Genomic DNA, 26,167 nt, shown 5'->3' with positions numbered 1-26,167 from the left:
ACATACCAGATCCAGAACCTGACGTCGTCATATCAAAAATCAGATCTTTGAGAGTCTTCCCTGGGTTCACCAGACTGCATTCAGACAGAGGCTCTTCAATGTTTTGTCTTCTTTTCTTCCTGAATCTGCAGTTGTTGCCTTGATGTGTGCACAGAGTCAGCATTAAAGCTATAGACAAGACACATACTGGTACAGTTATAACCACCGTCAGTTCCACAGGGCCCAGCTTTGATTTCCTTGCAGCATCTGGACCTTAAAAAGACACAAACCAAAATCTGTCAAATCCACTATGCTCTCAAAGAAGCATTTAAATGTCCTTTTTTTTTTTTTTACTGGAAGTGACAGCAAGGATTGACATTATATTGAGAAAGTTGAGAACGGAGCTGTCTTGGTTATCGAACTCCATGGTCACATCCATACCGTATGTTTAAAGGGCATGGTTTCCCTGAAAAATCTTGGGAACTGTAGTGTGTTAAAGCAGCTTGTAATTGTAGCTGGGGGGAGCAAACTACAGTTTGATACGATATGATACGATACGATATCTTTATTATCATTGTCCCATACAGAACAATGAAATTGAAAATCTACATAAGACATTCAGAAACCCCTAGAAACCCAATTTTAAAATACAATATACAATAGAGACTCCTTATACTGCTTTTAGAACCAGAATTGCATTTGGGTAGAAACTGTTTCTCAGGCGGCTAGTCCTGGTCTTTATAACCCTATACCTTCTTCCAGAAGGCAGAAGCTGAAAGAGATCATTTCCGGGGTGCGTACTATCCTGTGCTATCTCTGCAGCTTTCTAATGGCACCTGACAGCATAGATTTGATCTAAGGTGGGAAGAGTGCACCCAATTATTCTCTCTGCAGTCTTTACAACCCTGGACAGCATTGTTTTTTCCCTGGCCGTGCAGCTCCCAAACCACACACACAGTATTCTTTGCAGGGTGAGCCACGATTGTTAAAGGGTTATAAATGCTTGATGTGGATTTGACCCAGGTCATTCCAAAGTCTTCACTCCTCATCAACATCAATTCATCAGTGCTTAGCTAAGCACTTTACAAAGAATAAAACAGGTATCTCTTTGTCATGTTTTTCCAAAGTGACTGGAATAATCTGACAAGCCCCAGGAGCCTATGGTGCAACTCCACACACACACACACACACACATATACATACACACCCACACCCCACAACCAGTATTATCCCAAGTTCCAGAGGGGTGGTGCTGTGGTGGGGAAGGCCAGAGCAGGTGCTTCTCCCCTCACAGCCTGGAGGTTGTCGTTTTATGCCAGAAGCACAGAAAAGGTCCAATGCTTCCACTGCAAGTGAAGAAATGGGGCCTAGAAGATGTGACACAAAATGGGGGGGAAACAGTTCAAACAAGAGGCAAACGTATAAGAGTCTAGATATGTTCAAAATGGCAACTAATCCAAGAGGTCAGTTCTGGTAGTTAATCCTCTGTAAAGTAGGACGCATGTTCACATGGTTAAGTCCTCAAGGAGCCATCCATTCCAAGTCTGCTTTACAGATAAAGAGCCTTAAAGAGCAGGGAGCAAGAGTAGGGAAAGTGTTTCATTTCTACTTAGCTGACAATAATGATTTCTGAATTTGCATTTATGCCTATAGCTTGGCTTATGGAAACGTGTCTCCTCCTTTTTTGGTGATGCCTATTGGGCCAGCCTATTGACACAGAATTGGCTAAGCGGCCTCTCCCTCTTCTTTGGACAGCTACTGTGCAAATAAATTACACCACAGGTTCACAATGCAAGTTTTTTTTAAACCAGATCAGATAACTACATACATGCATCTAGTGAACATTTCCAGGGGGGGAGGGGGGGATTCTATTTCACAGCAGCATAGAACAATCAGAAGAGTGCTTGCTTCTTTTTTTAAAAAAAGCACAACAAATTAAGGCAGAACAAAGGCAGGGATCAAAAGGACCAGGTTAAAATTTGGCTGCAGAATACAGTGTGATGAGGTGACACCTACTGCCCTCAATTTAGCCAATTTCTTTGTTGTGTGCTGCCAAGCACTCAGCTTCTGTAAACAAACCACTCGGTGGGTGGAATGTCACCACTGATAAGCTTATCACCAGAGGTCTGATGGGCATGGGACATGAGCAGAGATCTTCCCACTGACACCTTAGCCCCCTTCACAGGAAGGGGAGTCTGTCCACAAGCTGAAGAGGTAAGGATGCCACACCACTCAACCATGTGTTGAGTGCAAGGGTCTAGGAAAGGGAAATCAACATGCTCCATATGTGGATGTTAGAGCAGGGCCAGAGAAACTGCATGGCTTGAGAGCAGTGGCACAGTTACACTGCTTCTTCACCGCCTTTGCATGAAGGGGGGTCCTGTCATGTTTACAATGTGCTTATCACATGTGTCAATGTATTTACACATGGCATTAGTACACCAGATGGGTGCCATGCTGGCATGATCATGCCACATGGGTCAGTGGACACATAGTATGTGTCAACCCGATGTGCCGTCCATGGAATGCTTACCTGGAAAAGCACAATGTGTTTAGAGCTTTGTAAACCAAAAAGTAACACTTTTTTAGCCTGGTTTGGATCATTAGGAAAAGAATTGAAAATCAGAATGGCCAATATTATAGGTTTCAGCCACACTTGGAATACTGCCTACAGTTCTGTTCACCTCACCTCAAAAAGGATATTCAGAAAAAAGACCCTGGGGTTGAGGTAACTCCATTTTGCGGATGGGTTGTGTGGAATCATGGAGACATGGAATTGGGAGGGGCCGCAAGAGTCATCTAGTCCAATTCCCTGCAATGCAGGAATCTTTTGCCCAATGTGGGGCTCGAACCCACGACCCTGAAGTTAAGAGTGTCATGCTTTAGCAACTGAGCTATCCCAGGAAGGCTTTTGTAGAAAGAGGCAAATAAGGGGTGATACAATACAGGTGTATAAAACAATGCTTAGTTTGGGGAAAGTGGATGGAGAAATTATTATTTTTCTCCTTCTCACATATCGCTAGAACTTGGGGACATCCAATGACACGGAATGGTGGGAGATTAAGAACTGACTTCGTTGGTCTCTAAGGTGCTACTGGAAGGAATTTTTTAAAATTTTGTTTTGACAAAGGGAAGCAATTCCTCGTGCACTGCATAGCTTTTTTAAAATGTATTTTTATTAATGATTTTCTTGGTTTACAAAGGTATGTGCAATCTCTCTCTCTAGTTTTTTGTTTGTTTTTTCCCACTGCATAGCTAAACGATGGAATTCGCTTGCACAAGAGCCAGAAATGGCCACCGATTTGACCATCTTTTAAAGAGAATTAGGTAAATTCATGGAATATAAGGCTATCAGTGCTTACTGGTCATGGAAGGTATATTACTCTCCCCACACCAGTTCCAGAGGCTATGTGACTCTGAAGACCAGTTGCTAGGGAGTGTCAAAAGAGTGCTGTTGTGCTCATACCCTGCTTGCAGGTTAGCCTGGTCTAACTTGAAGGGCTCTGATGTTCTTACTGTGGGAAGCGTATTGTTGAACAACTGCTAAACAAAATGGGTCTGTAGTTTGATCCATCAGTGGTGGTATTCATCCATAACTGTGTCTATAGTATCCTCAAATATTGCATCAGTGGAGATTACATTTTCACCATGTTAGAAATAATAGCCGTTGCTGCTTCCTTATAGCCCAGGATGTTTACTTGGAAGGAAGGGCCACTTATTTTAATTGGACTTACTTCTGAGTAAACTTGCTTAGGATTTCAGACACCAGTCCCCTGAGAATTTGATCAAGAGATAATGCCTCTGTCTGGAGGTGGGTGGGGCAGAAGAAATCCTGGGAAACAGAACGTTCTGTCTATTACACAGAAAATTTATTTTTAACACTACATCGTGATACTCAATGACAGGTCATCAGAGGCAACAAAAGTCTGATGAGGATAAACTCATGAACTACGCTGGAAATACAATAAAAAAGTTAACAGCTCAATAAAGCCAAACTGTGGAATGATCAAAGTCTGGCCAAAACTAAAGGAAAAATTGCACCATCACCATGTTTACAGCTTATGAATTAGGATACATAAAATCTCCTGGTGACTAACTGAGGCCACTAATGGACAACGGTAAACAAAACAGGTCTTCCAGCTCTTATTTCAATACCTACCCAGTTATTTAGGGCTCAAAAACAGAAGCTGTTTATAAATTAACTTGCAACCAGATGAGTGATCCAATATCTGCCTGATGGATTTGAAGTACTGAATGAATCACTGACCATGTTCTGCTAATGAAGACCACTTTTGAGCAATGGAATAGGAAATTTGGTTGCTAAGCAGTTGAAAACAGCCCTTTGAAGGGCAAGGTAAATTAAAAGCAACCAATATATGACATAAAGCAATAGTAATCCAATTTCAATTACTAGCAGAAAAACATATTAGTACACAATAGTGCTTTTAACATGCGCATGTTAAAGCAGGCCTCTGGCTTGAAGCACTAACTCCAAAAGTTTAAGTGAATTTTCAAGGTAAGCCTATGCCTGTTTACACAGAAATATCTCAGGGAGACTTGCTCCCTAGCAAGTATGTTTAGGGTTGCAGCCGCAGAAGGATATTCTGAAGTTTCACTGCAAACCCATTTCTTCACCAAAGCCTGAGATAGCACTTTGTTCAGTAGAGGCACTTGGAGGCCCTACTGGAGGATTTTAAGGTTTGGGTAGGTATATGTGGGAGAAGATATTTCAGGTTACCTGGTCCAAGCCATTTAAGGTTTTAAAGGATAAAAATACTACTTGGCCAACTGCAGCTCAGCTGACAAAAACATAGGTGTGATTAAACTGCCCAGTACCAGTTTTGTTCTTTGGGAATTAATGCAGTTTCCTGACCCTTTTTAAAGGCAGCCCCATGTACAACGCTCTGCGTTGGAACAGGAAGTGAGGAAAGCATGGGTAATTGTGGCCAAGCTATTCTCACCCAGGTAAGGTTGCAGCTGGCATATTGGACAAAGCTGACAAAAGATCCTCATTTACTTACCTGCCTTCATCTTAAGGTCCCAAGGCAATTCACAACAACAGAAGACCATATACAGTTATAAAAACAGATAAAGCCGTTACAATGATAAAATAAGCAACCCCATTCCATATGGAATAGTAGAGTAGAAATCCAGTAAAAGAGGTGGGTCCTATGAAACAGAAAACCATAACAATCAAAAACCAGGATAAAGAGGTCCACTTTTAACATATGGCAAATGCTACACAGTGAAGATGTTAGCCGCACACCTGTGGAGTGGGAGCCTGACAGTTTAAGGGCTGCCACAAAATGTCCTCTCCTGAGTCACCAGTCTGATGAGCGAGCCATAAAGCATCATCCGCATACTGCCAATGCCTCGGACAAATCTCTGGTTGAGCTATCCCAGTTGCTTCATGTAGATGTTAAAACAGCATGGGAGAAATAACAGAACTCAGCAGAATTCGAAAGCATGACCGTCAAGGGTCGAGCAGTAATCTCCCAGTGCCTTCTTTTGGAAACAGTCATCCAGGCAGGAATGGAACTGCTGCCAAGCAATGCCTTCCACACCAAACCTATTCAGAAGGATTTCATGGCCGATGGTGTCAAAAGCCATTGAGAAGTCCAGGAGAAAGAACATGGCAACACTTCCTTACACCAAGACAGACAGTTGTCCCATCTAGCTCCTTATTGAAGCTCACTAAATGTGGCTCCCCAGGTTTCAGACAGGGGCCATTGTCAGCACTACCTGGAGATGGTCAGGGATAGAACCTGGGACCTTCTGCATGTAAGGCGAATGCTCTACCACTGAGCTATCTATGGACCTTCCTCAACAGGTTCCCTGCCCCTGGTTCAATAAGCTTCATTCTGTAGGGTATTGCTTGCAACATCATACAGGAGAGAAGGGAAGATGAAGGGGCTACTGGGAGTAAGGGGAGATTTTCCACTAATGCACATTTAAAAGGGTTTGGGCTTTTAAAGAGACACACAGAGCTTCTAACATCAAGCTATGCATGCTTACTTGGAATGTTTACTAAGTCATAAAGAGAAAAGGAAGCTCCCTTGTACCGAATCAGTCTGCTTTGCTGAGCTAAATTGACCAATGGTCCTTCCAGGTGGCTCAACCCAAGGCAACCATGGACAGAAGCTGAATGCTCCCAGCTTCATGCATGTGGTATCCTGATACTCAATAAGCAAGTTTGGAGCAAATATTTGGTGATTCTACCAGTCTGGGTAATTAAATATTACTTTTATGAAATACTGGCCAGGTTCAGCATACAAAGTATGGCTCTCATCAGTGAACAACACACTTGCCTGTTTTTCATGTTCATCAAAACAGAACTTTCAGAGGGGTTGCCTGTGCTTGAGCAAAGGCCACAGCATATCTGAAGTTTATCAGAAGAGGACTCTTTGCTTAGCTTCAGTAACACGTACACACAATCCCTGCCGCTGCAAAACAGTTGACCAGGCAAACTACACGGTTATGGAGCAATTTGGGAGTTGCTCCTAAGCAAACATTCATAAACTAGTTTCACAGGTATCCAAAGCATTTTGAATCCCAGCATTTTCCTCACCGGACAACGGCAGCATTCAGACAGAAAGACAAATCACGCTTTGGCATTACATCTGAACACGAGTTAGGTTACAAAACATGGTTTGTGAGGGGGGGTGTAAACCAGGGTGTGAGTTATAAACCATGGGTTGGACTCATGTTTTCTGAACTGAACTAATGGAACCTTGTCAGTCTGGTTCTGGATGAACAGGCTTGTCAGTGACAGGCCCCTCTGTTAACCCTAATCAGAAATGGAGGGGGTGTACGTTGGCTTTAAGGCAAATATTTTAAATAATAAATAAATAAATGGGACCCAGTTTTAATCTAATGTGACCACTTCTCAAGACATTATCTTCACTGTAACATACTGAATTAACAGTTATTCTTTCTGCCTAATTAACCTTGGGAATGACAGCTGCATCCAGAAGTGGATGTAAGGATTTTAATATACAGTGGTGCCTCGGGTTACATATGCTTCAGGTTACAGACTCCGGTAACCCAGAAATAGTGCTTCGGGTTAAGAACTTTGCTTCAGGATGAGAACACAAATCGTGCAGTGGCAGCAGGAGGCCCCATTAGCTAAAGTGGTGCTTCAGGTTAAGAACAGTTTCAGGTTAAGAACAGACCTCCAGAACGAATTAAGTTCTTAACCCGAGGTACCACTTTAATTCTCCAAACCACTCCTAAAAAATTAAAAAATCATGAATTACTGTTGCCAGGATCTAGTGCTAATTTCTGGCTTCCCCATAATTATGCATTTGAGCCAATGAATTTATTTTGTACCACACTAGATGCTTAAGTCTCAGCCCCATCCAAATTCAAAGATTCACAATCTGTTCTAACTTCCCAGCCATCTGTGTGGCTATTGCATGCGACCAACTTTGGTGTTGGGTGACTTGAGCTACAGAGGACGGAATCCTCTGCCAGAATCTCTGAGATGCTGGAATTCATAACAGCAACTTAAGGGCATGGTGAACTGTGCTATAGGAACTGGCCTCTGCCCAATCTTCTAGCCTCTTGCATTATTTCAACTGCTCCAAGAAGACAGCAGATCTAGCTCTCTAGGTCTCCACAGCTTTGCTCTCTGCTAAGATAGCAAGCAACAAATCAGGCTGCCCATTCTTTACTAAGATCAGACCAATTTAAAACAGATTAGTGCTATAAATCAGAGAGGAGGCAAACAGTTTGCTACACATGTGATTATTCTAATCTGATTGGTGGAATCCCGTTTACTTGTATCGGGATGATGTTCTATAAGCACAAATATGGCATAAAGAAAGTGCAGCTTCTAATACAAAACTGCAGACCGCAAAATAAATGTATATATAAAAAGATGATCTTGCCTAGGAATGGGCATTTCCAGTTATGTGTTATGGGTTAATCTGCACCAACATTTTTATTTCGTTTTCTTTCAAAACATGTCTTTCTAAATGCATTTTGGCCCCAAATACACATTATTACATGCCTTATGGAATTTACTTTTTTATTATTTAGCCAAAAATTGTATCACAAAATCGGAAGACATGCGAACTCTGAGGGACGAGTGCGTTCTGAACTCCACGTTAAATTGGGAGGTGTGGATCAAGTCAGAACAGTTCATATCAGAATTTGCAGAGAATGAATTCATCAAGCACCTCTACCTACCTTTGAGTTCAATACTGCAATAGACATGCTCCTCACATGACAGTGTTACTGTTTTATGCCACATAGCTTCAAAATCAGAACACCACAGGAAAAAACCTTTACGCAGATTCAGCCATCGATCTTCCCAGTGCATTTTGCTTCCTTTATGAGTAACAGAAGTATAACCTCAGCATTATAATCCTGCTGTAGTATCGCCAATTTCCAGGAAAGACTAATCTAATACAACAAAGCAACCTGATGTCCTTCAGCTGTTTTGAACTGTAACACCCATCAGTCAGTGTTAAAAAATCATATATACATATAATCTGATCACCAAATGGTTATGGTCACCACAACAGAATGTCTAGGTGCCATTTTTTCCATTGATGGTGGTGATGGTTGTTATTCACTTCATTTCTATACTGCTTTATATTTTAAAGAACAAATCTCAAAGCGGTTTACAAAACATTGAAACATCAAAATAAAACAATCCAGAATAAAACTAATTCAAACTTCAAGGAAAATATTTCAGATCCTTCTTGAATGTCTTGAAGTGACATTTTGCTTTCCCCAGTCACCAACCAGGGATCCAGCGTGGTCTCCATGTGGTCACAACTGGACCACAATTTTGAACACTGATCAGTCCCAGCTATGACTAGTGGGAGTTGTAGGCCAAAACATCTGGAAGGCCCTAGGTTGGTGAAGGCTGTAATAACAGTGGGACTCACTTCATGTCATCAAGCATATTTAGATGGAGAATGACAGAAGGTAGGCTTGCACTCAGCTCTTCCCCATCTCTTTCTGTGTCTCTCTCTCAGTAAAGGAAGATGCCTTATACCAGCGGTTCTCAACCTGTGAGTTCCCAAATGTTGTTGGACTACAACTCTCATCATCCCTGAGCTCTGGCCTTGGTAGCTAGGGGAGATGGGAGTTGTAGTCCAACAACATCTGGGCACCCACAGGTTGAGAAAGGCTGCCTTATACTATGTCAGACCCCTGGCCCATCCAGTCCGATATTATTTGGATGGCTGCAACTTTCAAAAGAATAAGTCTTTCTTCTTAGCCTGCTCCCTTTTTTGTTTTAGCTGGAGAGGCCAGGGATTGATTATTGGGCTCTAACCAGTCAAAGCACGCACACACTGCCGCTGTGCAATATCCCCTCCATGCTTTAAGAAGCATCAAAAGGAAAGGTTAGCATCATCAGCATCTCCAGTCTCCCACACTGACCAGGTAAATCCTCCACAATGCAAAGAAAGCTTAAAGCAGATCCTTTATGGAACAGCACAGCAGGCAAATGGCTTTGGTGAAAACTGCTTGCTTGCAAGCAAATAGCGCCAGTCACACAAAACTATTATCAGGTTTTATCTCTAAAGGCAAGGAAAAACACACACTTCACAGTTTTCTATCAGCTTTAAACATAGCATAGCTTAGAAACCCAACACCACCCCATCACACAAAAAGGCTCTCAAATGGAATCACCTCATCTCAACTGTGAATGTTGGTTTCATTGGAAACATTTCCTCTCCCTACTGATGTTATGAATTCAGCCTCTCGAAAAATCTCTTACAGCTGCTGTGCAGCATTGCTTTATATTAATGCTATTTTCCAGAGCCCGGTGGCATAGGAACATTAACCATCCTGTGGGTCTTTCCTCAGAAGCAAACCCCATTGAGCTTAATGGGACTTACTGTTAAGATAATCCTACACCTGATTCCATTGAGTTCAGCACGGCTGACTTCCGTGTAAACTGCGAGAGAAGAGACAGAGAAGGGTCCCTTTCTGGATCTCAATACCTTCTTAACATAGCTTGTAGATAACGTACTGAAGCCACAGAGAGCTATTTATTCTGCAACATATGTAGAAGTAAAAGAAGCAGACTACACTTTGTGCTAACAGTTTGCCTTGACAGACCACTATAAGAGACGGGAGAACTGTAATGAACAACACTGAAAGGTGTTGAGCTGCCACACATTATTTAGGCATATAAATACATCTGTTTTTGATGTAATCTGTTCCAATACATCTATTTTTAGTGCAGTTTTCAATCTCACTTCTTCGCATTTTTTCATACCTTTTGGGGCTGCTGGGGTGCTTTATTTTATTTTTATCAGAATTTTTTAAAAAAATTGTTATTATCATCCTAGCAGAAGCGTGCAAGCAGCAGAACACCAGAGGTAATGGGGCACCTCATCGGCCAGGAGTTCCCAATTGGTCAGCAATTTATCCCAAAATGGTTTATTCTTAATAGGAAGCTGGAGTCACATGCCCCCACTCTTAAAACACATTTAGTTCTCCTGGTTCCAATTGCACTTGCTTCCAGAATTGCATACCAGTTCAGGTTGGGATATGCCACCATCACCTGCTGGAGGACCTGCATGATTATGGGAGTTGTAGTCCAGGATGAAGGGAACTGTATTGCAGCAACATCTCAAGGGCACCACATTGACTATCCCTGACTTAGGGGTGAGCGGCATCTATATGCTCTGTAATATACAAGTGTTACTACCTATCTCTCTAGAAAGTGGTCTAAAAAGGCTCTTAAAAGTCTTGGCTTCGGAAACCACTTATTTCACAGCTCAACGTAACACAGGGGTCAAATGTCAGAGTGGAAGCATCAGAAGCTAATAATTAAGGCTGCCCCCCCCCAACCCCCGGTCGATGAACATGAAATATTCATATGGCAATATTCAGTGCTGTTTTTCTAGAAAAAGAGGTGCCGGAACTCTCCATGAACGCCTCCCTTGTTCTCTTATAATGGCAATGGTGCCCACCTGAGAGGTGCCAGAACTGAGTTCCGGCTGAACAAAAGACCTGGCGAGAGTCAGCATTGGTCATACTAAGGGTTGCATCCACTGAATTCACACCCAGAGTGTGACTTAATCGTACTTCACTCACAGTGGAGAATAACCATTACCACACACCTTGGGGCTTGGACACTGAACCATGGCTGATGCATCACCCTTCAGTTAAATTAAATAAAATATGGTGTGATCATAGCCAATCCAGAAGCTGAACTTGGAACCCATTTAAGCTGAACCCATGTTTAAGGACAGATGTCCTATATTCTGTGGTAACTAATATCACAACAGAAGTACTCTGTAATACATGCACACAAACACACCCATACTGTATGTCCCATATACCGTATTTTTCACTCTATAGGACGCACTTTTCCCCCTCCAAAAACTAAGGGGAAATGTGTGTGCGTCCTATGGAGCGAATGCAGGCTCCGTGGCTTCAGCGATAGCAACATGAAGCCTCTGAAGCGCAGCGGGAGCGCTCCCTCCGTGCTCCGGAGGTTTTGTGTTGCTTTTGCTGAAGCCTGGAGAGTGAGAGGGGTCGGTGCACACCGACCCCTCTCGCTCTCCAGGCTTCAGGGATAGCCGCCTGAAGCCTTCGGAGTGCAGCGCGAGTTCCCGCTGCGCTCCACAGGCTTTGGGTTCCTTTTGCTGAAGCCGTGAGAGCAAGACTCTCCTGGATTCAGCAGAGAGGGAGAGCTGCGCAGCGCCCCTTCAGCCAAGCGGGAGGAGAAATGGAAGGGGCTCCTTTTCTCCTGCCGCTTCGCTGAAGGGGTGCTGAGCAGAGAGGGGGAGAATTTTTTTTTCTTGTTCTCCCCCTCTAAAACAAGGTGCGTCCTATGGTTCGGTACGTGCTATAGAGCGAAAAATATGGTATTTGAATTGTTCACCAGTTTCATGTTGCTAGTCTCCCCCTGCTGGTTGGAATGTGAAACGTCAGGCTGAATGGCAGGCTAACCAACTCCGCCTTTTTTTTTCTGAGGCAGCCATGGCCCAGAGGATTGCCCCACACTCCAGCTTCTCAGTCATAATCTCATGGCCACAATGAAGTCCAGCCACCCAAAGGCAGGGCAGCCCTCCGATTTCTATGCATCTTAATTCACCCTACCATGAGGCAACACAAGATTCTACACAGAATTCCAAGTAGACCAAAAAGGACTCTCCTCCCCGTAGGGGAGGGGAGTGGTTGTGGGCAGTGATCCCGCCCAGTGGCCACCCAACCAAGTGCCGCTGGGGGGGCGTGGTCTACAGACTATATGTCTCGGCGCCAGCCCCTCGCTCACCCTCACTCTTCTCCGACCCGTCGCGAGTCACCCACCCTCCACTCCCTTTAGCTTAGGGTTAGGGGTACCTGGCCTTGCTATGGACCTTAGGTTGGTCGCCCTGGTTGTCTGGGGGGCCTGGTAGGAATTTCTCCATTTGGCGCTAGGCCTTTTGGTTTTTTCACCTACCTCGTAGCAATCGTCACAACTTTCGTGGTATTGGTGGGTAGGTTAGGCATTGGAATAATGTGTTGTGGTGTGTCGAAGTGCTAGGTGTGGCCATCGCCTATGCCTTCATTTTGGGGTATTCCGTTAAAGGAATCTGGCGGTCGTGTATTCTGTCCGATGCCTGCTTGGCGGGAGGCCATGGCACGACCCTCGGTGACATCAGGAGGAGAGCCTATAGTTGGATCGACATCAACAGGTTCCACCTACTGGTGAATACACCCATTGTGTGAACATCCAATGCCTAAGCCAATACCTTTTCACTGCTGTAATCAATAAAGTTGTGGCCTTTTCTTGCCCATAAACCTTATATCACGTCTCCTTGTGTGTTCTTTCAACATCGCGGTGGTCGGGTCCTCGAACCACAACCACCTTGTTACTACCAAAAAGAAAAGGGAAACCCTCTCCTGTGACAAAGCAACAGTTAAAGCTGAAGCAAGAAATCAACAATAATTAAACATTAACAGCAAAATAAACACAGTATGAAAATGAAACACCCGGAGATGTCCTATCAAATGTGCCTCTGCACAATCGCACTTCAAAGCGGCCCTCAGCAACGGTTCTTTGGAAGCCAGTCGCGTTTTGGAGCAAGGAGCACTTCTTCATATAAAATCCCTCTGTGCTCAAGGCAGTAGGCAGAGAGCTATCATAAACCCCATCCCAATTTGCAAAGGGGGTAGGATTCGGCAGAGATCACAGAACTGTAGAGTTGGAAGGAACCACAAGGCACATCTAGTCCAACTCCCGGCAATGCTGGAATCTTTTGCCAAAGTGGGGCTCGATCCTGAGATTAAGAGACTCATGCTGTTCTGACAGAGCTATCCTAGCCAGCACACGACTCCAAAGGTCCCCAACCTCTGCATTTATATATGTGTGTGTGTGTGTATTCCTTGTGTTTACTGAGATTTTATATTAACTGTATGCTGCTTAGATGCTTTAGATGAGTCAGTAGTATATGATTACTTTTACAGATAGACAGATAAATAAATAATTAAAACCCCGACTGTTGCATTAGCAGTGGCAGACCACTAGTGCTTTATTTTTATGACTATGAATCAGGCTTTCCAAAGTTGGAGGCAGCCTCCTCCAGATGTTGCTATAATATGACTCCCATCATCCCTGACCATTGGGCCATATTGGCTTGGGGTGATGGGAGGTAGAAATCAACCATACCTCTAAGGGCCACATCTTGGGGAAGGTTGATGTAAACGCTAGTACAGTGGTACCTCTGGTTACGTACTTAATTCGTTCCGGAGGTCCGTTCTTAACCTGAAACTGTTCTTAACCTGAAGCACCACTTTAGCTAATGGGGCCTCCTGCTGCCGCTGCGCCGCAGCTGCACGATTTCTGTTCTCATTCTGAAGCAAAGTTCTTAACCCGAGGTACTATTTCTGGGTTACCGGAGTCTGTAACCTGAAGCCTATGTAACCCGAGGTACCACTGTATTTAAACTTTTTAAAGGTGTACTGTAAGTAATCTGTGAGGGCATTCTGCAGTTTCCTGATCGGTCTTGAGATAATGAGGGGAATGAGCTGAAGCCTGGTGGAAGCAACTCCTTCGTCAGCCTGCCAGGGCAGCTGAAGAGTCTATAACTCGGACAAAGCCACAGCCATATGTCTTTTCTCCTGATGCCGGTTCATTGCTGAAGGACAAATTCTTGCATTGTAGGATTCTACCTAAACTGGCACATACCTCATGTACATCTCAACTGAGGGCTTCTTTTCTCCCTTCTTTGTTTGGCGTTCTTGCAAGTGGCATGTGTCCCACTTTAAATAAGATAGTCCTCTTATTTGAAGGACTGATCACAGAATCATTGCAGAGCTGGAAGGGACCAAAAGGGTCATCTAGCCCGACTCCCTGCAATGCCGTTCATAAGAACCAAAAGTTGGGTCAAGGCAAGGTCAAGAAAAGAGGAAGCTAAGCAACACCCAGATACAGTGGTACCTTGGGTTACATACACTTCAGGTTACATACGCTTCAGGTTACAGACTCCGCTAACCCAGAAATAGTACCTCGGGTTAAGAACTTTGCTTCAGGATGAGAACAGAAATCGCGCAGTGGCGGCGCAGCGGCAGCAGGAGGCCCCATTAGCTAAAGTGGTACCTCAGGTTAAGAACAGTTTCAGGTTAAGAACGGACCTCCAGAACAAATTAAGTACTTAACCAGAGGTACCACTGTATAGGATCGCAGTTTGAAGGTTGGGTGGGAATATGAGGCTGATGTATACATAGAACAAAAACCAGAAATATAGCAAACAAAAGGGAAACTCTGCAGTGCTTAGAATGATGCTACTACGCATGAAATTCAAAATACGTAGCCTCCAATGACTATTTAAAATAAACTGTGGGTATATCCACTGCTTTTCTTAAAAAAATTGTTTGTCCCCTCACCGCCACAGCAATTTTCCTTTAATACTTCATTCACAATCTTGGTGCCTAAAAGAGAGAGTCTCTCTCTCTCTCTTTCTCAGACACACACACGAATGGCTGAAAAAGGTCAAAGTCAAGTTTTAAGTTAAATAATCTTTATAGCTGCGGCACTTTATTATAATCATTTATAGAAATGGCTGCTGTGCTACATTAATTCTCTAAAGTGCTACTAAAGTTCACAGACTTGCCTAGAGGGATGTGAATGGGTGGGGGGCACAAAAGACTCACAAGAAGTGGGGCTAAAGAGCTAGAATTACTGCAGTACAACTAATCCAGAAAGTGGCAGCTAGACTAGTGACCGGGAGCGCGGCTGACAGGACCATATAACACCGGTCCTAACAGATCTGCACTGGCTCCCAATGTTTCTGAGCATAATTCAAAGTGTTGGTCCTGACCTTTAAAGCCCTAAACGGCCTCAGCCCAGTATACCTGAAGAAGCATCTCCACCCACATTGTTCAGTCCACACGCCGAGGGCTCTGGAAGAGGGAATATCACCAGGTGCTACTGAAATTCCCTGTTTTGCACAACTATTAAAGGTGTGGGAGCCCTGCTGCCTATGACATCTGGCCACCCTTTTATCAAGGCAAGAACAAAAATCCAAAATCTTGCCTTGAACAATTGACAGGAATTTCCAGGAAAGAAAAGAAGAAGAAAAGTTGCACCTCTAATCATTTATTTGGCAGGTTTCAAATTTGTACTAACAGATTTCGCGAAATAGTGTTTTAACAAACAAAAAACCCCACAATTTCTTTTTACTCTAACACACTGCTCAACCCTATGCACACTGACTAGGAAGCAAGTCTCATTGGGTTCAATGGTAAGCACTCCCAGCTAAGCATAGGATAGTAGCAGATTTCTTTACCCTAACAAGCATAGCTTACCTGTGGGCAAGTGAATGGTGATGTTGTTGCAGAAATCTGTATAGCAGCATTCTGTCTTGGTTATGTTCTTAGAACTGTGGCAGAAGATTTGTGCTTTCAGTTGTGGTAGGGAGACACACGCCTTTATTACTTCTTGTCTACCGTTTTTTGTTAGCATGACAGAAGCCCAGCATGCGCCCTCAGTTTCACAGGTGAAGTTTGTTTTTTCACACAACTGGCACACGCATGTTAGACCTGAAAAGATAATTAATCATTGGGTGAACACCACCAAGTAAAACCAAGTTTGTGCTGGTTGAGTTGCACATGGAGAGGAGATAAAAGTTTAGTATTCTAACCAGAAGCTTTTTGTTAGAGATTGTAGGACAAGACCTGCCAAGAAAAACAAAGAACTTATTTATGTATGCTACAACAGCGGCAAGAGTCTTGATAGCACAAGGATGGAAGAATGAGGAAATCCCAACGAAAGAACAGTGGCAAGAAAAATTGATGAGCTATGCAGAACTGGCCAAATTGACATACAAGGACAACTTTAAGGAAGAATGGGAGCTTTTCACAAATTATCTAAAAAGACAACAAAATGAACTGGACTCCTTGGCAGGTTTTGAATAAACATACACAAATTTATTGGTTTATAACATGATAGATAGATAAGGTAAGGATATATACAATTTTATAACATGCAAAGAATAATATGTGCAGAGAAATCAGAGAGAGGAGGTGAGGGAAGTCCTAGGTGGGAGGGGGGAGGGAGGGATGGAAGGAAGGGGGGAAGACGATGTCTGTGGTTATACGGTTTGACAATTTGTTATGTTGAAATTGCTCAATGAAAATATTTTTTTTTTAAAGTTTAGTATTCTTTAAAAATTGAAAAGTTCACGATCTTGATGAAAATCAGTTTTTGAGCTTTACTCAAAATTCTAAATGGTGTATCTTTATTCAAACACTGGCTTACTTCCATTTTAAGACTCTTAAATGTGAACCCCATGCTACTTGCTCTGTGGTCTCAGTATGTGGCATGCATTGAAACACTTTGGGCTGGTTGAATTTAAAACAAATATAGAAGGTTGCATTCAGACAGCACTTTATTACATTTTTCTGATGTTTCCTTACCTGATCATTTCCATGTTTTGTGTGATCTTTCACATGACGTAAAAGCCATTTCTTAAACACTAGCAGAAATGAGTAGAAGTTTAGTGCTCATTTCCCTGTTATTTGCTTACAGAAATAAATATGTATTTGCAACTTGGTTACACCAGAAAATTACAGGGCTTTTGCACTGTAATGTCTTGTGATGGGGCTGAGAGTGGTATTCTGGCACGTAGTTCTCTCTCACCATTTAGTGAGACATGGGAGTGTAACGATAAAAAAGCCACAGTCCTGTAATGCAACAGGTAATGTTGTCTAAAAGCAACATTAGAACCTGTGATGGAAGCACTAGCATTGTAATCATGAAAACTATTGCAACCATCTCCACGTCACAATGCACTCCAAGTTTATTGATTGCCTTACCATGGTTGTGCGGTCAGTTGCAGACTAAAGGATCATGCACTCCCACCCCTTCCTTTCTGGGGCACAAACTCTCCCAGATAGGCCTAACATAGTTAATCACTGAATTAGCAGTAATGTTCCCCATAGTTCGGGGAAAGTACCCACTTAATCACAGACTTTAAAACCAGCCTAGTTTTTGTGCCGGTGGTTTTTTCCATGCATGAACTGTGTGCACTGCGTTGTTTGCTGAGCCCTGACTTTTGAATTTAGACTCCACAGAAGTATTAGTAACTAAGCAGATTTATTGACAAACTCTACACAGCTCCCCAGAAGGGTTCTTAACACAGCCCCATTGCAGCAGGATTTTTCCAAGCCAGTTGGGAGAGGGATATCTGTGTTGCCCTTAAGGGAACAGTGTAAAGCCAGTTCACTATATTCCAGGGATGGGCAACCTCTGGCTTTCCAGATGTTGCTGGCCTCTCGCCATCACTTGATCAATGGTCATGTGGGCTGAAGCTGACGGGAGTTGGAGTCCAACAACATCTGAAAGGGCAGAGGCTGCATCAGAGTACAATGCACGGATGTTATTAAGCAGCTGCTGGACTATCATACATGGCTGGTGAGTTGCATTCCTCATGGTGGGTCACAGATTGTACAGTCCTAGTCTAAAGCTGTTGAGGAGGATTGGTTTTCTTCAAAGCAGTTCAGACGGTGTCCCTTTAAAAAAGGAAAGGAAAACCTATACCCGCATCATCCCAATACTATATTATTTTGCTTTCAGGCATCACTAAATTGACCCTACAAAGAGATGCTCTGTGCCAGCTTTACATCATGGGAAAGATATGCCTGGCTCATAAACTGAGGGTAACAGTACATTCCAGTGTAAGCAGGCAATCCTGTTTTTATTATTATTATTATTATTATTATTATTATTATTATTATTATTATTCTGTGATTCCTCACAAATAATTGCCCTCAACTTCTCTAATTTACTGAATGGTCCCTACCCAGACAAACATAACATCAGTGCCAATAAACCTCATGGTGCAAAAAGTTTTTCAGCATCTGTACCAAATACTTTATTCTTAGAATTAGTGTATTTTTGCATTATGCATCAAGCCAATACTTGAGTTATGATGCAGAACATGCCTTTTAAATCTAGTTAAATACAAACACAAACACGTTTGCTTGATGACTGCAGTTACACCTGCTGAGAATTGAATCTGTTTTCCATCAGTACAGTTCTAATAGTCCTTTGGGGAAAGTGTGTGTGTGTGTGTGTGTGTGTGCGCGCGCGCGCATGCATGCAGCTTGTTTAACTGGGTCCTTTCAAGTTAAATTGAGGTATATTTTCAAAATTGCATTTTGCTCTGTGTGCACTCTATATTTAAACCAAATCCTGTCTTCCTAAAAGCATATAATTTTCCATAGCCTTTTAAAGTTATTCAGTGTATTTTAGTGACTATTTGCCACTAAATATTTGCCTGAATGAAACTACCATTCATGAATTTGTTAGCTGTAATGAACAAATAAAATTACTCAGACCTTTTTGTTGTCAAGGTGAAGACAGAAAAGGAAAGTGCTTATTTTGTATGGAACACAAATGGGGGTCTATAACAAGCTGTTGTTATGTGGAGTGCTTAAGGATTCCTGCTAGCCAGCCATGCCCTTTCTCAGGTACTGCATTGTCCCTTCTCTCACCTCAACTCCCGAATTATGCAACCACCCACTGACCATGCTCAGTCATTAGTGGCAAGTTCCTCTCTTCAGCACCCCCTCCCCCAAAAAGATGTTTCATACTTCAGCAAACTTTACTGTCCTTCTCTTTCACCCACCCTTCAACCATACATGCTGTAGAAGAGGGAACCCAGACAATCTAGCAAATGCATGTAGGGCAGGTCCTGCTATCATGTTCCTGTTCTTCCCTATGCACATTCACTAAAACATTCCTGCCCCCATCCCATTTTGGAACATCCATTTTAAAAACATTCTGTGGACAAGACTTACTGCTGAGCTCGCTAGGCTGTTTTGGCTTCTTGGAATAAAGAGTTAACTTCACCGACACAGTATTTTTAAAATTATTGTTGACCTGCACCTGATTCCTGCTCCTGACAGGTAAGCACACCTTCCTGTCACCTGTGCGACATGCTTGACAAGACACACAAGCAATTTGAAAACCAAATTTGGTTGTCAGTCTTGTCCTTTATCCCATTCTCCTATCAGGCTATCCAGCTTCACCAAGCATACTTTCATTCAAACATTCTTCCATCACATTTGTGGAGTGGGGGATAGTGGTGGTTCAAGATGCAAAACTGCTCTGGAGCCTATCCGAATGACCATCCACAGATGAGCTGTGTATGCCTCTGCCTGAAAAGGCTAGACTATTGCTTATAAAAGTCGGCAATGTGCCTTTTAATCTTTAAACTAAAAATGTGGTCTTAAATAAGAAGACATTTGCTAGTTTTTGCCCAGAAGGTCTACAGATAAGCTTAATGGATTTTGAAAGGACATCTCATAGTAACTCGGCTCGTGTCATATGCTTGTTTGCCGCATTTTTCTATACCATGATTTATTGGTTGGCAAAAGCACTTCTATTTTAGTCTCATCTCTCTCTCCATAAAACAACAATATTTTTCACATGCAAAATGACTCATGCCTATTCCCATATCATTTGCCATTCAACTTATCTCCTCTCCTCCAACATATGAGACTGAAATAGCTATTCATATTTTTCTATTCTGGCACCCAAAAGCCAGTTAGGTTGCAAAACATTACTGAACAGGTTACTGTGATCTTCCATTCATTAAACTGATTCTGAAAGCTCCTTGTTTATTATATATTGGGCAGAACAGTGTGTACAAGCCTGATTTCTATGGGGTCCAAACACCTATAGAATAGTGGATGCATTGTTAGGGTAAGAGCCCGAGGGAACTGTGAGGTTACTTTGGTAAATGAAGTGCATTTAAAGACTCTCATGGCTTAATAATAATATAAAAAGACTTATTGCAGATGCGGCTGGATCCTGTTAGGTGCATCCATTGATTGCACATTTGTATCCAAAACTGAAAGAGAAAAACATTTTGCTTTACCATCCGCATCTGACCTAAAGCAAAGAAAATATATTAACCAGAATTGGGCAGACGTGATTGTAGGCATGTTGATCCTACCAACTTAAAAGACTGGGCAGGTCAAGTGACACTCTTGCAGTTGTTTTAAACTTCTGCAAGACTTTGGACCTCCTGAGGCATGAGCATATACTGCAAACATTAAAGCAGATGGCTAGCAAAGTGTTCTGGTCTGGAAACAAAGGAGGTGAGACTATGTTAATCTAATCATGTTTATTCTGGCATGTGCCTCATATAGCTTCAAACCCTTGGACTTTTTTATTTTTCTTGCTTTACCAAAGTCAACTCAAGGGTCATATTAAACAGCAATAAATACAGGGCAGTGCTCTGTTTTGCTCTTTCCTCTCTTCAACCTTTCCTAGGCAATTTTCCCCACATCAAGACTGTTTCTCAGATATGTGCAGTGCATCAAAGGCCTGCTTTGGCATCAGTGATCTTACTTTCCACGTCATCTTTTTTCTTTATATTCTGAATTACACATGGCTGAACATGTAAGGAATCTGGATTTCCCACTGAATTTACCCTCAACAAGGGGTCAAGGCTTTGATGAAGATACGATACAATATGTAGTAACTTCAAAACATCTGCATGTCATATTCACAGCTTATATTTTAAAAACATCATAGAAGTACTATCTTTAAAATAAACACCACCCAGTAATGAGTGAAGTCGTCCATAGAGGCACATTATTACCAAAAGCAGCATATTCTGGCATCCAGTTATGTCCAGGTATGTATTCCCTTCTGCACTAACGGGAGGTGAGGAGAACACAAAAAGTTGACAACATAAATGGCAATAAATGGATGGGTGAAAAGAACCAAATTATGCCAGTGCTTCTCCATCTTCACTGGCTGCCAGTCTGTTTGCAGGACCAATTCAAATTCTGAAGGACCACTTCTTCCCATACAGGCACCTTCCCCATTTACACGCATTCTATTTGCGAGTGACCACACACAGGTCTGGTGCTGGATACCTGGAAATGGCGAGCACTCGGTCAACCAACCCCACTGTCCCTGCAACTCACATGATCCAGAAAGGCAGTGGAACTGGCACAGCTGACAGGTGGGGAAGCCTCTTCTCCAGGCGTCAGCTGGGCTGGTCAACCAAGCCTCACTGTGCCTCCAGCTCATAAGGAGACCCTCCCCGGAGCCCAAAGAGGTCCTTTGGGTGGGTCTCCTCCCTCGCCATGAGGACTTTCCAGGGTGCTCCTCATTTACAGGCCCTGGACCATAACTCCCCCATAAATGGAAAGTCACCTGTATATCCCTATAGCAGTAGTAGCCAACCATCAGAGATGAAGGGTGCTGTATCCAAAATTCCTGATCATTGGAAAATCACTGATGTACCTGGACCTGGAGGTCATCTTCAGAGGCTCTTCTTCAGGTGCCTCTGCCAAATAAGGTGTGACAGGCAGCTACAGGAGAAAGGGCTTTTTCACTGGTAGTGCCCTGGTTTATGGGATGTCCAAGCCAAAAGAATGGCTTGTAAATGGGTTTGTTTACAGTCCAGAGAACATTACATTATTAATGAGCCGTGCAACTTACACCAGTTTTATTCCCAGAAATCCCATGGAATTTGTATCTCTATAGTAAACTTGCAATTTATGTGAGGGTTATATTCCAGGGAAAGCGCCTAAAGGCGAAATCATGTATAATCAAAACCCATTGGATTAAATGGCAGGTGGGATTGCCCAAGCTATGTTTCCCAGAACATTGCTCCCTTTCTTCCCCTTGAAAATAAACTACTTTTTTTGTCACGTGCACAAAGCTGAAGCATGCAAGTTAAATGCACGTAAATAGTGGGCTTACTGTAGATTGGTAATATTTGGACTGTATACTTTTATTCTTCTGTCATGAATGCTACATGGCAGAAGTGCCATGTTCACTGATGTTGCTCATCGCACCATCAAAATAAATGCTGATGTGCCAGTTACCATATTCCCAGTTATGTAAATATACAAAATTTTAAGACACAAGAACCAAGAGTTATTCAAAAAGTAAGTTTGAAGCCCCTGTATTTGCACTCAACAATAAAAGTCAATGGACTCGTATTTTCTCGTACGATGCCTCCGTATCATAACAACTTGGACTGAACCCATCCTACCTAATAGCTTTTGACTGGTTATTCCGTTTAAAACCTAATTGACCTAGTTCTTGAATGTATACATTGATTATAATTAAATGCACTAAGCTCCTTAACATCCCTGAAAAAATAATAATGAAGACACATCAGCTACAAGCAGCTGTCAACACTATACGGACAATAGACTGAGGAAAGTGGAGGGAGTATGAATTATATCTTTGATTTGGGGGGGAAAGGAGAAGTTATATATAATGGGAAATATTATGAATGAATAGATGCGAACCCCTGGTCTCTTGGAAGGAAAAAAAGAAAAGAGCAGGGAGAAAACAGACTTGGTATTCCAGTTGAATTATGCAATTAACTATCTGGAGAACACATGCTTGTCACGTACATTTATGCGCAGGCTTGCTTTCTGGACTTTACATGGCACCTCAAATTTTAAAATACAGTGGTACCTCGGGTTAAGTACTTAATTCGTTCCGGAGGTCTGTTCTTAACCTGAAACTGTTCTTAACCTGAAGCACCACTTTAGCTAATGGGGCCTCCTGCTGCCGCCGCGCCGCCGGAACCCGATTTCTGTTCTCATCCTGAAGCAAAGTTCTTAAACTGAAGCACTATTTCTGGGTTAGCGGAGTCTGTAACCTGAAGCGTACATAACCCGAAGCGTATGTAACTTGAGGTACCACTGTAATATGAATTTGAACACACAGAATAAAGCTAAGTGACCATGAGAAAAGGGTATTGTACAACCAGTGCTGATACTTTGAATGCACCTATCTCAGTGTAACCAGGGTCCTCTATAACCAGGGATGGGGAACCTATGGCCCTCCACAACTCCCATCATCTCTGGCCACTGGCCATGAGGGCTGATACAAGTTGTAGTTTAACAACATCTGGAGGGCCACATGTTCCCTATCTCTGCTCTAACCCCTCACACACATACAGACCAAACTGCATTCAAACCCTCCCCACAATTTTTTTTTACTGGAATTGTGTCTGCCTCAGCATTAGAAGTGGCACACATCATAATTATTTATAAATGATTTTGGTCTTACTTCTACCACTGTTGACACGCAAGCATCTACATCGCACAAACACTTTGGGTCATATAAACATTCATGCCATGCACCACAGTAATTAAACCTAGTACTTATCGTCTCTATATAATACAAGTGTGGAATCTGATATTAGGTTGAAAATATTCAGCATGTTTTGGCTATCAGCTTTCGGTGTTCAAAAAAGGAACAAGAGGAGAGCCACACAGGTGTGAAGATAGGTTTTCCAGAGTATGCAACATTTGGTGAAATTGCCATAAGCTTATTTGCAACATAGCTTTGCAAATAAGCAGATACTTGCAAATTTTCTGACTTTCCATAATCTATACAGATTATAGAATTCCACATTTTCGGCATAGAATGTGGGTTACCTTGGCACAAACTTGTTCCATATATTTAGAATGTATTACATCTAGCTCTGCTGCCAATATACATTAGAATTCCAAGTTCATGCAAATATGTTCTTATGGAAAAAATCTTCTTGAGAGAACTCAGGTTTAGACATGGAAGCAACCGGGTCCACCTCACCACCTCTCCTGTTTTTTCCTGATTGCACCCCACTGCTCTTCATTTCATGCAAATTCCCCAAAGAGCTGAAGTGCCCCTTCTCTTTGTTGTGTTCATTTGTATGGGCATCCTCAAGGCTATGGAGATAGTATGGGAGGTTTACTTCTCTCTTGTCTCCTGGTACTTGGGGGTGAGAGGACTGCCCCTCAAACTGCTATTTGCATTTCCAAAAATGGTGCCTCCATTTGCACCAATGGGAGCTTTCCTCTGAAATGCAAACAGTAGTTTTGGAGGTTTGATTTTTGCTAGGACTGCCAGGCTCGTTCCTATTTACATAAAATCTGTGCACATTAATTGCATTCACACCCTTTAAGTATCAAACTCAAACCCATTGTCCTCAGTCTGTTTTTCCCAAGTGGTTCTCCTCCCACAACTCTGATACAGCAGCCCCTATCCAACAAACATCTCCTCTGCATATTATCCCAGAACATTGCTCCCATAGCTCTTCATAATCCTGAAAACCTGTCACATGCTATATTTCCTCCTAACTGTCATGCACGCGATGCACCCCAAACTGCCAGAGACACAACCTCCGCTCTCCAAACCTGTCCTTTCCCCATATCCCTCGGAGCCCATCTTTCTCACCTAAGCACCATTTGCTCACTGTGCACCAAAGATGTGGCTTAGATACTGAACTGGTGCCTAATACGAGTGGATTGCCTCTATGCCTGCCTGCCTGCCTGCCTGCCCATTCGTTCCAACACAGTGGATATCACAACTAAAATAAGATGATTTTCCCCCCACCTTTGAGAGTATTTTGAGAACATACTAAGAAGAACAACACTGATGGAACCCTACACACAAAAATAGATTTTTGTGGGTTTAAGGGGGGGAAGCATGCATTTGAATCAGAGTTCTACACACCACTTCGGGATGTCTCATAGAGCGAGAGAGAAAATAACTGGACCATATCAGTTTAATTTGAAACAGTTTCAACCTGAAATTCTAACCCCACTTACCTGTGAGTAAGCCTCACTCTCACTGAAATCACTAACTTCTGAGTAGACATGTATAGGATTGCAGGGTTACACTTTTTTCTTCCATGTTAGAAGTTCAGAGCAAGCATACACTCATAGCTGTCAACCTTCCCTTTTTTGCGGGAAATTCCCTTATTTCAGTGCCGTTTCCCACTGCTTCCCGCTGCTATCCCAGATTGTTAGATATCCCATAGACTGTCTCCGGGACAGGTGAGGCTGCTGATCCCTTATTTTCAACTCCGAAAGTTGACAGCTATGCATACACTTGATGCAGCAAGTTAAAATATACTAGAAACCATTCGGTTGTCAAGGAGTACCAACCAGATCAAACTCAAAATGCAAGGGATTTAATTGCAAGTCTTTAGAAAACCCAGTTCATTCCCAGTCTATAAATATACTCCTATTCCTCAGCTGACATGAAGGAAACTGGTGCAATAGCAAACGGTCCCAAATTCCTTTCAAGCAAAATGCTCTATGTGCAAGTGCAGCAAAAGTTGCATAAATAAAGGAAACGTGAAGTTGTGAAGGTATGACTCCAGGGGCCCTGCCCCCAAGCATGTTTCAACCCCAGGGTTAAACCTTGAATCCCATGAAGTAATACTTCTGAGGAATGTGTAGAACGCCCTTCGCCCTAAGTAACAACCAAGTGCTCCCTCTACATCTACAACCAGGCAGGAAGAACCTCTGGATTGTAACTTCTGGCAGAATAGATCCCAGAGCCATTTAAATCAGTCAGCTGAGTTTGTAAACCTAAAAGACACGCTCTGTAAAATATATATATACAGTTCCCTGCCGTCAACTCTAACCGGCCTTTGCCCTCAGAATCGTAGCCACCACCCAAAAGGTTTTATATTAAGCCGAGTTCAGGAGGATCAAACCTGGAGCCGCTCTCCAATGACCGAACTTACGGGACTCTCCTCCAACCCCATTCACGGGCGCTTTATTCCTTTCCCTTCCTTTTTTAAAAGAATAGTTGAAAACAAACAAACACCCTTTGAGTATATTTGCATGAGATTTAACACCCAAACCGTTCTTTGGCAACAGAGCCATTCGAGCAATTTTTCATTCTAGTCACATTTCTTTCCCTTACGCACGAGATTTAATCACCCAAATCGTTCTTTTGCAACAC

General features: G+C 42.7%; 1 protein-coding gene across 5 annotated transcripts in view; it reads right to left on the bottom strand.

The window, feature by feature from the left end:
* ACVR1C (activin A receptor type 1C) overlaps positions 1–26,167 on the bottom strand; it is a 44,094-nt gene that overhangs the window by 17,395 nt on the left and 532 nt on the right. Inside the window, exons 2-4 of one of the 5 annotated variants that reach the window (XM_083409921.1) lie at positions 15,745–15,978; positions 8,170–8,310; positions 7–252 (exon numbers count right to left, since the gene is read on the bottom strand). In XM_083409921.1, the coding sequence (XP_083266047.1) occupies positions 7–252; positions 8,170–8,310; positions 15,745–15,978 (621 nt within the window). Of the gene's footprint in view, positions 1–6; positions 253–3,713; positions 3,807–8,169; positions 8,311–9,855; positions 9,881–15,744; positions 15,979–26,167 lie in introns of those variants that run through there. The other 4 variants (XM_083409922.1, XM_083409924.1, XM_083409925.1 and 1 more) reach the window with 4 other exon arrangements.

This window comes from Podarcis tiliguerta, assembly GCF_965153285.1.
Source record: "Podarcis tiliguerta genome assembly, chromosome: 1".
Taxonomy (NCBI): domain Eukaryota; kingdom Metazoa; phylum Chordata; class Lepidosauria; order Squamata; family Lacertidae; genus Podarcis; species Podarcis tiliguerta.
This window is presented reverse-complemented; position numbering and strand designations above follow the sequence as displayed.